Source organism: Ammodytes marinus (assembly GCF_949987685.1).
Source record: "Ammodytes marinus genome assembly, chromosome: 19".
Classification (NCBI taxonomy): domain Eukaryota; kingdom Metazoa; phylum Chordata; class Actinopteri; order Uranoscopiformes; family Ammodytidae; genus Ammodytes; species Ammodytes marinus.
Window position 1 is genome coordinate 25,634,559 of NC_137223.1, and position 15,423 is coordinate 25,649,981.

The 15,423-nt window shown below is 38.8% G+C and overlaps 1 protein-coding gene across 4 annotated transcripts in view; it reads right to left on the reverse strand.

The window, feature by feature from the left end:
- Window positions 1-15,423, reverse strand: part of col12a1b (collagen, type XII, alpha 1b) — a 184,809-nt gene that overhangs the window by 105,800 nt on the left and 63,586 nt on the right. For all 4 annotated transcript variants that reach the window (XM_080048160.1, XM_080048159.1, XM_080048158.1 and 1 more), the window contains exons 24-28: window positions 13,746-13,891; window positions 11,720-11,849; window positions 7,496-7,641; window positions 3,240-3,369; window positions 2,258-2,394 (exon numbers count right to left, since the gene is read on the reverse strand). In XM_080048160.1, the coding sequence (XP_079904286.1) occupies window positions 2,258-2,394; window positions 3,240-3,369; window positions 7,496-7,641; window positions 11,720-11,849; window positions 13,746-13,891 (689 nt within the window). The remainder of the gene's footprint in view (window positions 1-2,257; window positions 2,395-3,239; window positions 3,370-7,495; window positions 7,642-11,719; window positions 11,850-13,745; window positions 13,892-15,423) is intronic.

The following is a 15,423-nucleotide window of genomic DNA, read 5'->3' on the forward strand; positions in this document are numbered from 1 at the left end:
AGGGCTGACTATAGGGCTTCAATTATTTGGTTCTCTGACTTGTCCAGGCGACCCTCTAATAAGGGCTGGGTATTAGTGGAGCAGATAAGAGCTACCATCTTTCAATTTCTGATACAAGCATGAAAATTGGCATGAGCAGTCTCCATGGGTCACTTGACCCAAAATTGTCCGAGACGAAAAAAAAAAAAAAATAAATAAAAAAAGTAATGATTTTCAAATTCTCAATTTCAAATGTCTCAGACAATTTTCTTGTCAAGTGACCCATGTTTATTCAAAAACTAAGCACTTAATTTTAAAATGTATGGGTATTATAATTTATGTATTTTTGTACGGTTGAAGAATATCAGAGCAAAAAGCTTTGATGCATTAAAACGCTGAGTTATATCCCCACACTTGAGTTTTTTTTCCATTTCAGGGGGAAAGTTAACTAAAGAAAGCTTCCTTTAAGAGAAAAAAATTAGAATAAAACTCCACACAGGGCAGGCGTTAATCCAACGTGCGGGGCTTCTTCAATAGAGACAGAAAAAAAAGCTGTCAGTGCTAATCCTTGAGAGGTGCTGAGCTAGTACTGCGTGTGATCCGTCCATGAATATTTCTGGAAATGTCTCACAGGTGTCCACGTACACACACACTCACTGAGACACACGCACACACACACACACACACAAACACACACACACACACACACACACACACGTCCACCTTTGGCTTCTGATACATCCCAGACTGTTTGTCCTCCGATGACGTCCAAGTGAGAAATTATGAGGACGGAGTGCTGCTTTGGCTAAAATCTAGCGCTGTGTGTGAGTGTGTGTGTGTGTGTGTGTGTGTGTGTGTGTGTGTGTGTGTGTGTGTGTGTGTGTGTGTGTGTGTGTGTGTGTGTGTGTGTGTGTGTGTGTGTGTGTGCTTTGGATGATCCACTCAGGCTAACATCTAGTGCCAGCCAGACAGATTTTTTCCCTTTCTTTTCTTCATAAATATTCACCAACAATGAAAACTGCTGTAACTCTTGACTTGGTCATTTTCTCAGAAACAAGATATCACCGCCGACTGACTCGCATCACCCTTATGAAGCTCCCAGTGAAGTTTTATGGTTTCGAAGTCACCTTTGAATGGCCTTGAATACAATACGAACAATAGCAAAAAAAAAAAAAAAAAAGTCTTGCAGCTACTTTAATGTGAGGTAATAAAATCTGAAGGTCAAATCCCTGATATCACATAAAACAGATTTATTTCAAAATTGGAGAATGTTTGAAACAAAGGACAATGCTGCTAGGGTTTTCCAACAGCCCAAAACAAACAAAAATCTACAACATCTTCGTTCAAGATTTTCTTGTGAATCTTTTATAATCATACAGATGCCATTTAAGGATGAATGGAAGGATGAATAAAGCCAAAATATAGCCTGTGAAAGGATTTTTACTGTTTATTAAACCCTATCTACACCATGTCTGAGCGTTTCTTAGGTCATGTCACATTTTTACTAACTCTGGGCTTGTTCTTTTACCTTACTGAGCCCGGTGACTGCTTTTCCAGTCTGCAGCAACGGATTGAATGAATTTCTGCTACGTGGTTTCATGTCACAGCACAAAAAACCTGGCTGCACCAGTAGCACCACACATTGCTGAATTTTATGTTTTTCACAGCATCTTGATCATGCGAATTCTTGATTTTTGGCAAATATTTGAAAAACGACATGTGGAAGGAGAAGTTTTGATGAAGTAGTGCTTTCTTTTTTTTTTAGAATTGTGAGACATTCTTGGAGAGGGCTCTTACTCCTCTCCCCCCCTCAATGTCTAAACCATGGTTACATCCTCGTCTATAAACTTGCACTGAAGGCAACTTTAAAAGGGGCGACTGTGTCTCAGGTGGTAGAGCGGGTCGGCCAATGATCGAAGGGTTGGTGGTGCTTCTCCCCTGATAGTTAGCCTGCTGCTATCAGTGTATGGATGTGTGTGTGAATGAATTGAATGGTAATGTGTAAATGGAAACAGGTCTCCCTTGAAAAAGAGTCTCCGGTCTCAATGGGATTTACCTGTATAAATAAAGGTTTAAAAAAATTTAAAAAAAAAAACACAAGCCACTCTTCTGTTCGCTGATTGGTCATGCAAAAATCTATCCTGAGACAACCTGGGAATATACCTTGGACCCAGACTGACTACTGAAGGGAAATAAAAATTGAGCGGAAGAAGGTAGGTGGGCAGTGCAAGGCTAGTTAAAAGTTACTTACAAAAAAAACACAAAACCAAATGGTTACCTCTTTCAGGTCTCCCTCCTCTGCCTTGTAGGTGATCATGTATTTGCGTACGGCTCCAGGAGCGGCGTCCCATCGAAGCCGCATGACGCTGTGAGTGACGTCAGAGATCCTCAGTTCACCAGCGGGAGGCTCGGGCACTGAGGGAAGGGAAGCATTAAGACAGCCATTAAGACTTTAAAAGGTGCTCCAAGGAACTTTCAGCTTGTGTTCATTCTAGCGCCCCCTTTGGACAAAAGCGGTAGTGTTTTTACTACACCAGATGTTGTTCCTGGGTGAGCGTATACCCATGACAAAGGCATTAAGAAAAACTATATAAAAAAATAATTATTTGCACTGATGGTCTTGTTTGTTGTTAAATGTAATTTATGATCATCAGAGGAAAAATTACACCGTTTCAGAAATATCCAAAAGTTCCTCCTAGCACTTTTAAACATTCTAACCCGAGGTATAAAATATATTTACGTTTCCTAGCATCACTGTCAATATTTATGTGGAGGCAGATGCTGATGGAGAGGTTGGAGGCCAAAACGTGCCGAATAGCTTAAAAAACAGACACCAGCTTGTTTTTTAGGTGCATCTGTTTTCTATGTAAAGGTTCTCAATCTACAATATAAACTCCAGAATGCTGCAGATGTGATCCAGATCTGATAAAATAACTGCTGACATGAAAGTAAAATGCAGTTTAATTCTGTTTAAGTTCTTACTTTTACTATAATAGGCAAGGCAAGGCAAGTTTATTTCTATAGCACAGTTCAGACACAAGGCCATTCAAAGTGCTTTACAGGGGCATGACATACATCCAGTCTAAAATACATCAAGTATAGAATAGACATTAGAAAAGTGAATGAAAATTATGAATAGAAATAAAACATTTAAATGAAAAAATAAATTACAGGTTAAAAGGGAAACAGAAAAGTCTTCAGATAAAATTGAGCGGAAGTAGGTAGGCGGACGGTGCCAGGCTAGTTTAAAAGTTCCTTACAGGTGACTCCTGTCCCTTCTAGAGGGTCACTAGCAGCCTCTCCGTGCAGAGCGTAGAGTGTGATGGAGTACGCTGTCTCTGGGATCAGCTCCACCAGCTGCACGTTGGTCACATCTCCTGCAACGCGGACCTGCAGACGGATAGAGATAGAAGGGGTCAAATACAAGCAAATAAGATGCTTTTCAATGACATGATACTGGCTTTACTCTACTCTTCTCTGCTCGCCTTTTTTGTTTTTCCACCATGTAAAAGCACCTAATGTGTGTGTGTGTAGTTTGGTAGACTTCTCCAGACTTCCACCATGTAAAAGTATACCTAATAGTAGGGACCTGGTAACTTCTACCGGTACTACATCTATGGTGCCTGCCATTTCTACCGTTGTGTCTTTAAGCAAGGCACTTAACCCCAAAACTGCTCCAGGGACACTGTACTATGGCTGACTCTGTGTGAGGAGGACCCCCTCTGAAGTGTTGGTAACTTGAGAGGGGATATGCTGAAAAAAGATGAATTTCAATGTACCGTGTGTAAATTGACTAATAAAGATAACTTAACTTAACTATCTATCTAGCTTGTAATGGAAAACAACCTCCAAGAAAAGGACCTGGTACCAAAAGTGAAAGAAAAAAAAGCAAGTAGAGTAGAGTAGAGTAGAGGCACCAATAAAGTCTTTAAAGGTGCTCTAAGGAACTTTCAGCTTGTCTTAATTCTAGCGCCCCCCTTTGGACAAAAGCGTAAGTGTTTTTACCACGCCAGCTGTTGTTCCTGGGTGAGCGTATACCCATGACAAAGGCATTAAGAACAACTACAGGAGATAGAAGGGAAGAGGGAAGAAGTTTGAAGTTGGACAGAAGAAAAGGCAAGACTGGTCCATAAGAGTTTTTTTTTTTCTGAAAATGTAGATTCAATATTGCTACTAGCTCCCAAGTCCCAACCAATGTTAATCCATGTTTTGGGCCCAATTTATTACAAGTGACCTATACTGTAAAACAAGGCCAAAAATATCACGAAAAACATGTGTACTTTTTGGTCTCCGAGGCCACCTAGATCCAGTGAAGATGAAATCCCAATGCATCATTCATTACAGATTACACTATTGCTATTTTAGTCAACGCTAGCTTCCATCTTTTTTTTTTGGCCGGGCTCCCGTTTCAACATTACGAATGAATAAGCCAGGAGGTCCATAACGAAATGGTTTTCCCATTCTGGAGTGGGAGAGAACTTATCCTGGCCTTCAGAAAAACTCCATGACCTCAACTTAATCCAACACCTTTGGGATAAAACTGGACTGTGGGCCAGACCGCATCACCCAACAACGTCAGGGTTGGAATTTCAGCAGCCAGGTTTCAACATCTGGTGCATGGACAAACTAAAAGCGCAAGAGCGGATGGAGGCTGTTTCAAGTTGTCAATTGGTTTGGTTAGTTAGAGAGATAGATGGATGGATAGATGGATGGATAGATAGATAGATAGATAGATAGATAGATAGATAGATAGATAGATAGATAGATAGATAGATAGATAGATAGATAGATAGATAGATAGATAGATAGATAGATAGATAGATAGATAGATAGATAGATAGATAGATAGATAGATAGATAGATAGATAGATAGATAGATAGACTTTGTAAATTGCAATAAAAACTAGAAAAATTAGGTGTTCTTAAACTTTTGACCATGTAGAGTTTTGGCAACTTTACATTATTTTCTACCAATTTCCATCGTGCCATAGTTTTTTATAATGAATAATATTTTTCCCGTTTCCAGGGGACACATTTAAATGGGTACAAATACCAGTGTGGTGCCCTCTAAGTGACGCCAAAAAATACACTCTCAGTCTCTTTTTCGATTGGCATGTCATCTTAAATGATTGATGGGAATGTATAATGCCACGCTCCATTTCATTTTGAGGGACCTTCAGCTCAGGTGCAATATTTTCCAGTAAAAAGAGAAAGACCACCTAATAATCTGTACATTAAAATCACCGCTAACATTTTCCCTCTCTGCTTGTCTACTTTCACATGTTAGCTAACCCGGGTAGGCCTATATAGCATCTGTTCCAATTTATATCATCCAAATGACTTCAGGCTATGAGATAATTCGTTCCTATTACCCGGTGTGTCTAAGGGGGGCTCTCTGCTCTTAGTATAGGCCGGAGCCACACTGCTAAAGTCAACTTTGTCTAATTCTGCAAAGCGTTCTACATATCACACCATCTGGAAGTAGTAAGAATGGCCCAAGCAGAAGCCCACACACTCGTAATGAAATCACTCTGGAAATCCTGAGCAGAGAAATTAATACGTGTATGTGTTTCACATTTTAAAAGTGAGTGAGTGTATCTTAGGTGTCAAATAGTGTGCTTCTTGCATTGCTCATAATGTGGTGGGAATTTAATCTGTTCACACATTGTAGGGATCTTGGGACTAAATACTGCCCCCCCCCCCCCCGCCCCCCCCCCTGAAGTAAGAAAATCAATTTAACACTAACACCTTTTTGGTTTTTGGCTAAGCAAAATTAATGTTACTTTTCCCATTTGATTTGTTAGTTTTGAATCATGTTTTTTTGCCACTGTATCCTGCTGATAATTCCTATAAAGACTCACCCTGCGTTCCGAATCGCATACTCTTTCTTCTTTCTATTCTACATACTACTTCTGACGATAAAAATAATCTAGTTAGGATGCAGTAGGCATACTATTGGGACATACTTTTACTTATGTATTTCATCACAACATTGCACCTTGATCTTGCCTCTTGCATTTATATCCGTCTCATCCCTGTTTGTTTTCATATGGATGCTTCGTTGATGTGACGTCACTTCACGTGCGTACTGGATTAAGGGTCAGAATCGCCACAAATAGGATGCTGTTTTCAACACTAACAATCTTGGCTGCATGAAGTAGGACATCCGGGTACTTCTAACTATCCTAAATCTGGCCACAAGAATCGGGACATCCTAAATCTTTTTTTCTACCATACTAAATAGTAGGAAGTATGCGATTCGGAACGCAGGGTCAGTTTTATCCATAATTTGAAAGCAGTAAAAAAAAAATATTATTTAATTAATGCAGTTGCTCGGGTCAGATTTTCTCCCAGCAACTCAGACCAAAGGATTAGGCAGGTTTAACTGGAAAGGCCTGTGTTTAGGAACTGCACTATTTACTTTTGCTTCAGCATCGTCATTTAACCATTATTAATCTGACAGCCACATCTAAATACATTACCTCATCGGGACGCATCTGCAGTTTGTCAAATGTGTTAAAAAAATTCACAAGAGCAGGGGGAACAACAGAAGTCGATATTTTGAAGCTAAAATTTGGATCAAATCAGACTAAACAACCCAATTTCCAATGACTATTATTGTTCTACATGACATGCTGAAGAGATCTAGCCCCCAAAAAACAAAACCCATGAATGTCTGGTTCTTGTCATGAAGCTACTGGCAAAACAAACTGTCAGCCAACTATGCACAAAGCTAACTCATTCTCAGCTGCACTACCAATCTTTACTATCAATTATATTTTAGCTAGTAAGCTTTTAACACCATAAGCTAAAGACCAAGTTATATTGGTAGTTTTGTGGTAGCAAGGAACATAGCATTTCTTAAAGGTGCCCCTAGGAAATTTCAGTTTGTATTAATTCTAGCGCCCCCCCTTTGGACGAAAGCGGTAGTGTTTTTACCACGCCTGCTGTTTTTCCTGGGTGAGCGTTTACCCATGACAAAGGCATAAAGAAAAACTACATAAAAAATAGCACTCTGTTGCACTGATGGTCTCGTTTGCTGTTACATGTCATTTATGATCATCAGAGGAAATATGAGACTGTTTCAGAAATATTTAAAAGTTCCTTGTAGCACCTTTAAAAATTAATAACACTCTTCGCAAGCTCTCTTAGTAAACTTCGAACTACTGCCAATGTTAGATAGATAGATAGATAGATAGATAGATAGATAGATAGATAGATAGATAGATAGATAGATAGATAGATAGACAGACAGACAGACAGACAGACAGACAGACAGACAGACAGACAGACAGACAGACAGACAGACAGACAGACAGACAGACAGACAGATAGATAGATAGATAGATAGATAGATAGATAGATAGATAGATAGATAGATAGATGGATAGATAGATAGATAGATAGATAGATAGATAGATAGATAGACAGACGGACAGATTTCAACTTGGAACTGCTTCCCAAGTTGAAGAAAACACATCCTCACAAGTCAAATTTGAAGGTAGGATTATTTTACCTCCTTGTCCACCTGAGGCTCTGTTGCGTTGATGGATTTGTACAGAAGCATGTAGCCTGTGGCCCCCGGCGCCTCCTTCCACTTCACCCTCATGGTCTTAGACGTCTCGTCATAAACATCCATTTTCTCTACGGCAGGCAGGGGCACTGAGGGGACAGACACACACACTGTAAGAGCTAGGAATGGCTAACCCTGCGTTCCAAATCACATACTTTTTATTTTTACTACAACAACATACTAAAGTACAGAAGAGTTTGAGGGCCACAGGAGAGAAAAGAAATCACAAAAAATCAGATAGGGAAGTTTTTTTTTCATTATGTCGAGAAATGTCAAGAATAAAGACGAATACTCCAAAATGCTATTGGAGTTAGTGGGGCATTTATGTATTTTCAGCATACTACAATTGACGTGGCATGTATTGGGACATCCTAAATATTTTTCTGGCATACTAAATAATAGGGAAGTATGGGGATTGGAATGCAGGGTTTATGTTATGACTGAGTGTTGAGGCCACGTTGAGGAAAAATGTATCAATTCATAAAATTACGCGAAAGAGCTGTTATTTATCAAGATTAAACATATAATTTAACGAGAATAATCTTTTGTTTTATGACAAAAAATAAACGTATTACCGGGAAACCTTCAAGAGCGAGAGCAGTAAATTGGTATATAGCGTTTGTTTGTATATATATATATTTATTCCCTAAAATAACACACAGTCTAAAACTACCACTTGATTCTCATAATATTAAGACTTTTTTTCTCTCAAAAGTGCAACATTTTTCTTGTACAATTACAACTTCATAATCTAATTCTTTTATTACGAATTTATTCTCGTAATAATGAGCATTGACTCGACTTTTTAATCGCCTAAAATTCAGACTTTTTTTTTCCTAACATGGCCTTGATACTCCTTAACATCCACTCCTTTCGGAGCGCAGAAACTAGGTCTACTGAAGCCCACTGACGAAAATCACAACACATTATTTTTGAATAATTATATAATTTATTAATTTTTTTCTTCATCTTATTTTGGCGATTTTTTGAAAAAATGTGTTGGTTTGTAAGCGCTAAGCGAGCATGTTTAAATAAAACCTGTGGACCTTACCTTTTAAATGTCTTTTATTTCATGTTTCTATGTGCTACAAAGGCTTAGATATTAAGGTTTTGGTAGAAGTTGACAATTCGTAGTATTTTTCAGAAAACCCTCAGGAGATAAGGACATGTATCTTAGATGGCCATAGGCATCAATGGGTTAATACCAGTAAGTAGATTAGCACAATACCAGAGCTTCAATGCTGGACTGTCCTTTGTATTTTCTGTTTTAGCAATGAAAATAACAATGCTTTGATGTCATTTGAATCATCTAAGGATCATCCTAGGAGAACCAAATAGGAGATTTTTTGGATCAAATGTCTGACTGTGTGGGTCAGATTTTTTTTGTGTTTAATGAGGTCTTGGCACAGAAGAAAGATAATGACACAAACAGGCGCGTAACATCGAGGTCATACTTGAGAAAAATATTTTCGGATGTCCCAAAGAGATCGTAAAGTGTGTGTGTGCGTGTGTGTGTGCGTGTGTGTGTGTGTGTGTGTGTGTGCGCGCGCGCGCGTGTGTGTGTGTGTGTGTGTGTGTGTCACTGCTTTTGACGTGCATAATTTTTTGTATCTCGTATCCAGTGACGGTCTCTGGTTTTTGAAAGAATATTTTGTGTGTTATTTAATTTTGGCTTCATTGTACAGCATACAACATGTTTTTTTACTCTTAAGCAACTTGGTTACTTTTCCGTCTCTGCTGTAAAATCATTTATTAAACATCATGTAAACGAGAAACCTTATTTCCCCTAAAGGGCGTTTCACACGGAGCGCGTTTTGTCGCCCCTGGCAATGCATTCTCAATGGAGAGGCGAGCGTTCTGTCAGGCGGCACGACAAGCGGGCGCACTCCCGTGGAACTGTCGCTTCCGTGCTCGTCGAACGCATGCGCGCGATCGTAGGAGCCGTTGGAAGAGTTGAGAACTGTTTATCTTTTTGTTGCGGCGGTTAAAAAAATCACAATCGCACTCCTCCGCCCGTCACTTCACACGGGGAACGCAAAGTGAAGCCACGACAACGCGAGCGGAATGTGACGTGAAACGACCTTAAGAGAGTTCACTGATCAGAGACAATTATTTTGTGCAAAAAATTCTATCAAAAAACTGAAATACTTGAATCTAAATAACTTTATTTCAACAAGGGAATGTGTTATTTATAAGATTACTAATTCATTTATTTTTTAGTTCATAAATGAGGTCGGATGAGGTGGATGACATTTTTTTTTTCTCCAAATAATCTACTTAATTTTCTGCATTATGTGGAAAAAGGACTAAAGGAAAACAAGATATCTATTGGACGTTTACTGTCGAGAAGGATGTTCGATGTCTAGCGTCAATAAACCCTTGTTCAAAAACAGAAACCGTTTAATTTGTGGCTGTTTAAAACCATAAAGACAACAGTTTAAGAGTTATTTATCATAGCTGCGGTCTTCGCATGTACTTTAAATAAACCGATATAATTTAACAATGTGTTAAGTGCCTAGTTATAAGTGCTTTTATGGGCTAACTTGTCCATTAATGTTTGTTTTATTAGTTTTTTAAATGTGCGACTGATTTTTTTTTTTTTACAATGAGCCCTGTAATATTGTCATAAAACAATAACTGATGGATTTACCAGCCGTTGGAACACTGCTATTTTAAAGTAACACTCAGTGATGTCATAATGTCTCAAGGCTGTTGGTTTAGGTGGGGTTGTCCTGTAATGATCTGGCATAGTACTAACACACAGGAGATAGGGTTTATTGTGCGTATTAACCACACCTTATAAGGCGGGACACAGCAGGCAAAAACATCATTTTTCCAAGAACAACATTTTTAACTTAAACCGACATCTCGTTAGCCTCATAGCATAACTGCCTAAATCATATTTACTCTACTTTTACTCTACATCTACTCTATTCTACATCTACTCTACTCTACTCTACTTCTCGTTAGCCTAATAGCATAATTGCCTAAGTCATATTTTAAGGTTTATAGAGAAGGGTAAAGTAGATGTAGAGCAGAGTAGATGTAGAATAGAGTAGTTGTAGAGTAAAAGTAGAGTAGATTAAATATGATTTAGGCAATTATGCTATGAGGCTAACGTTTTTTAGTTTTTAGAGCAATGCAATTGTATGCATAATTAAGTTAGAATTTGCCAAATTTGTATTCATATTTATTCAAACATTTCTGGAAAAACTGTAACACAAAAATGTATTGTTTAATTATAAGTAATCAACTAGCAAAGTTTCATGATGATTTTCTATAAATTAAAAATGTTACACTATTGACCTGGATTCTCTCCTTCAAGACCTACTTCACTGGTGGAAATATGAAGGTGTATTGAACTCTGAGATCCTATGTAGTTATAAATGTGCAAATATTTGAGAAATCGGTTCATCCTAGCCTGAGAAAAGGCAGAAAGAGTGTTTTATGGTCTCACTGTCTAACCCTACATTTTACCATTTGTGACATCACACATGGGAATAGGTAGGGTTAGGATTAACAGGACAGCTGGGCCAAGGGAAGACTGAGGAAATAAAAACCTCATTCATTATATTATAATAGCGATTTTATAATGATAGAACGCCGGCTCCGTATGGGTGAAGTATTCCTCTAAGTAATTCTAACTTCCCCCTACCACAGACTAGCATAAGCTCATTGCATTTGAATTGTTGGTCCTTCATCAGTTTTACGCCTCAGATCATTTACTCGAATATAAGTTGTATAAGCAGATGTTGGAACAGGGGAAACAAATCAAGTACCCAAGTTAACTAGCAGAGAAATCAAGATGTGTATCTCCAGAAACCATATGGGTGAAAAAAACAGCATGAAATATTGGAGCGCAATGATGCTATTTGAATTAAAAACTCCTCTTTTAAATCAAGTCTGTTGGCCCCAAAACAGGACAACCAGGCCATTACAACATGGATAATAAGCATAACTGAACTTAAAGGTGTAGGCAGTGATTCTGGAGAACTTTTGCTTTCTGTCAAAATCACTTTTTTGTCAAAATCAGTGAATAACTTGAAATGTTGCCAAAAAGGGATTTTTGACAACAAATTTTCTCCAAAATCACTAACTCCACCTTTAAATTAAGTCCAGTGGCATTGGGACATGGGTGGTAAAAAGGTGAAAAGTAAACACACTTACAGGTGGTCTCAGTTCCTTTCAGAGGTTCACTGCTCGCCTCTCCCATCACAGAGTAAACGTTGACAACATACTCGGTCAGGGGGTTCAGGCCTTCCAGAACTACAGTGGTCAATGCTCCATCCACCAGCAGCTGAAACAATAAATAATAATAATATCTTTATTACATTACATGTCATTCAGCAGACCCTTTTATCCAAAGCGACTTACAACTGGAGCACACATTCATACACCGATAGCAGCAGCAGCTACCACGCAGGGTGCAAGCTAACTATCAGGAGCAATTTAGGGTTCAGTGTCTCTTTGTCCAGGGACACTTGGTCATGTGGCGGGGAGACGGGGGATCGAACCACCGACCCTGCAGTTGAGGGTCGACCATGCAACCCACTGAGCTACAGTCCCCCCACTTTCTAGTAGAAATGCAATCCAATACAATTTTGAACTCTAGAAGTGAGCATAATATGTGCCCCTTTAAATTCATCTTATTTCCACGACCCTTTTTTAAGATCTATCTATTGTTTGCGTTATTATTTCTCCCTGGTGCATAAATAAATACTCCAAGGGTTCACACACAGTCCTCTCTCTCTCTCTCTCTCTCTCTCTCTCTCTCTCTCTCTCTCTCTCTCTCTCTCTCTCTCTCTCTGTCGCTCACACACACACACACATACACAGTCTATAGTTTCATCTCTTAGGCAGTGTGCCACGGCCTCAAAGCAGCCTAACCCCTTGTTTTGCTTTTGCTGCACTTGGTTGTAAATCAATCTAGATAAGACTATGCATTGAATACACAGGCCGTAAATATCACATATCCCCTGTTGTGACATTCTACAGTCCAATGTAAACAGATGTAAGGGGAGAGAGAAGGGCCCTTTACATTACAATAAGGAGTTGGTCTCAGGCTCAACCCCCGACCATAGTGTGAGGTCTATACAGTTAAACTAACCCTGCGTTCCAATACCCATACTTCCCTACTATTTAGTATGCCAAAAAAAGATTTAGGATAACCCAATACATGCACGTCAATTGTAGTATGCTGAAAATACATAAATGCCCCACTAACTCCAATAGCTTTTTGGAGTATTCGTCTTTATTCTTGACATTTCTCGACATAATGAAAAAAAAATCTTCCTTATCTGATTTTTTTTCTCTCTTGTGGCCCTCAAACTCTTCTGTACTTTAGTATGTAGTGTAGTAAAAAGAAACAGTACGTGATTTGGAACGCAGGGTAAGTGTCTTCCAGTTGGAAAAATCTACTTGATTTCAGACGATTATAATCACCCAGACTCCATGTGTGACGTCGGGGCCAATAAAAGCAACAAAGGATGGAAGGGACCCAGTGCTATGTTTTTAAAGATGGGAATGACAGGAGGTTAAGTGTAAACTAAATGCAGGTTCAGAGCAGGAAAAAAGGCAACTAATTCCAGATTTTAGTCACAGAAAGGGCCAAGTACACAGACAGGGGTTCAATAGAAGCCAGACTTTAGGGATTTAAGAAACAGTTTCAAGATTATTATTTTTTTCTTGTGGGTTTTGCCACATATATTGTCAACACAACACATACCGGAATAATAAAGGCGCCACGAGGAACTTTTAAATATTTCTGAAAATTTGGAGAAAAAAAATTCCCCTGATGATCATACATTACATGTAACAGCAAACGAGACCATCACTGCAAAGAATGCTATTTTTTACGTAGTTTTTCTTAATGCCTTTGTCATGGGTATACGCTCACCCAGGAACAACAGCTGGCGTGGTAAAAACACTACTGCTTGTGTCCAAAGGGGGGCGCTAGAATTAACACAAACTGAAAGTTCCTCGGAGCACCTTTAAACAACAGTGGGTTTTAGGTCCCCACAATGTCACTTTTTGATTGAATATCGTTGGGATATCTAATAGCGACGTCTCAAATTCCTTGTTTCTTCTCTGTATAAGCATTCAGGAAAAGTTCTGAAATAGTGGTTGAAATAGAGCGAAATAAACAGTGAAATAAGCTGAAAATAGGGGCAGCAGATTGGGCTTTATGTTTTACCTCTGCGGTGGGCCCTCCAGCTGCCATTTGGTAGGTGACGCGATATGTGTCGACTTCACTTTCGGCCGCCGTCCACGTCGCACGGAAAGAATAATGTGTCACCTCTGACGTCACCAGCTCTGTGGGTGGATTCGGTACTTCTCCTCCTGGAAAGAAAATTTAAAGAAAAACTCAAATTAGCTGGAATGTGACTATTTCACTATGTAAACTAATTCTCCTAGAAAAAAAAGTTTTGGTAACACTTTACATTAAGCGTACATTAATTAAAGCTGGGGTATATGATTTGGGGAGAAAATAGCAGTTGGGATAGAGATTCGACTCCAAATACCACCAGCAGCCAAAAAGAACGGAGAATTGGAGCCTCGCTCTGATTGGTCAAAGTGTACCGCTCATGTTAACTTTGACCAATCAGAAATGATATATCCCAGCTTTAACTGTTAGTCAATGCTATTAAGGGTTAGTCAATGCGTAGTAAAGGCCTATTAAGCATTAAGTAAGTGTTAATGACTAGTTATTTACGGTTAGTCAATGCTTCGTTAACTAATGCTTAGTTAAGCATAAACTAAGCATAACAGCTAGTTAATGCTTAGTGTATGTTTGTAAAGCATCTACTAAGCATGTATTAACAGTTAAGTAATGCTTAGTAAATGCTTATTAAGCCTTAATTAAGCATTAACTAATAGTGAATATATGTACCCTTATTGTAAATTGTTACCAATGTTAAAAAAGAACGAACATTAGCTGGAATGTGACTGTTTCACCATGTAAACTATTTTAAACTGTGAACTTTGCCATCACAAATCTGCCCACTGTCCGATTCTCGCTTGACAACAAAGCTGTTTGCCCGCTGGATATTTCGGTTTCATCTGACAAAGACTTTCTCACTCTTTCGCTCTTTCTGTGTGTCTGTCTCTGTCTCTCTCTCTGTCTCTCTCACTGCATCTCTCTCCCTTCATCTCTCTCTCTCTCTCTCTCTCTCTCTCTCTCTCTCTCTCAAAAAGAAAATGTTTTTCTCTGGCTGTGCTGTAAATCATTTTCTGTATTTCCTCCTAAAGCTGATTTACGGTCACAAAGTGTGTCCAATGTGAGAGTTTCCATGCGACGCCTTGGAAGTCTTCTGATGGTTTAAAACTAATCAAAGTCGTCAGGGATAGGGGAGTTAAGTTTAATTTATCTGTCTGCTTTTTTCTTGGATCTGATCTTTTGTTTTCAAATTTTTCATTTTTCGAGACTATAATTGAAACTTTGTTCTCATCCTGGGTTGATTAGAGTGAGTGCATAATAATTTGTACTTTTTCTACTTGTCGAAAGTCATCTGCTGTCTACATATTTTACTGTTTGTTTGCCATTGTCTGTCAATTCATTCTTCTTACTATGTGTTACTGTGATCATCTGGTCAATGATCGAATTCCTTTGTGATTTTTCTCTACTTATGAAATCTATTGCAGTATGTCCGTCCTGGGAGAGGGATCCCTTACTCTGTCGACTCTCCCTGAGATTTCAAAAAAAAAATTAATCCCGGTAAAGGTTTTTTTTTTACTGGGAGTTTTTTCTCAGTCGAGCTAAGGGTGTAAGGGCAGGGTGTCATATTGTATGGAATGTAAAGCCCACTGAGACAAATGTCTATTTGTGATTTGGGCTATACAAATAAAATTGATTTGATTTGATTTTGATTTAC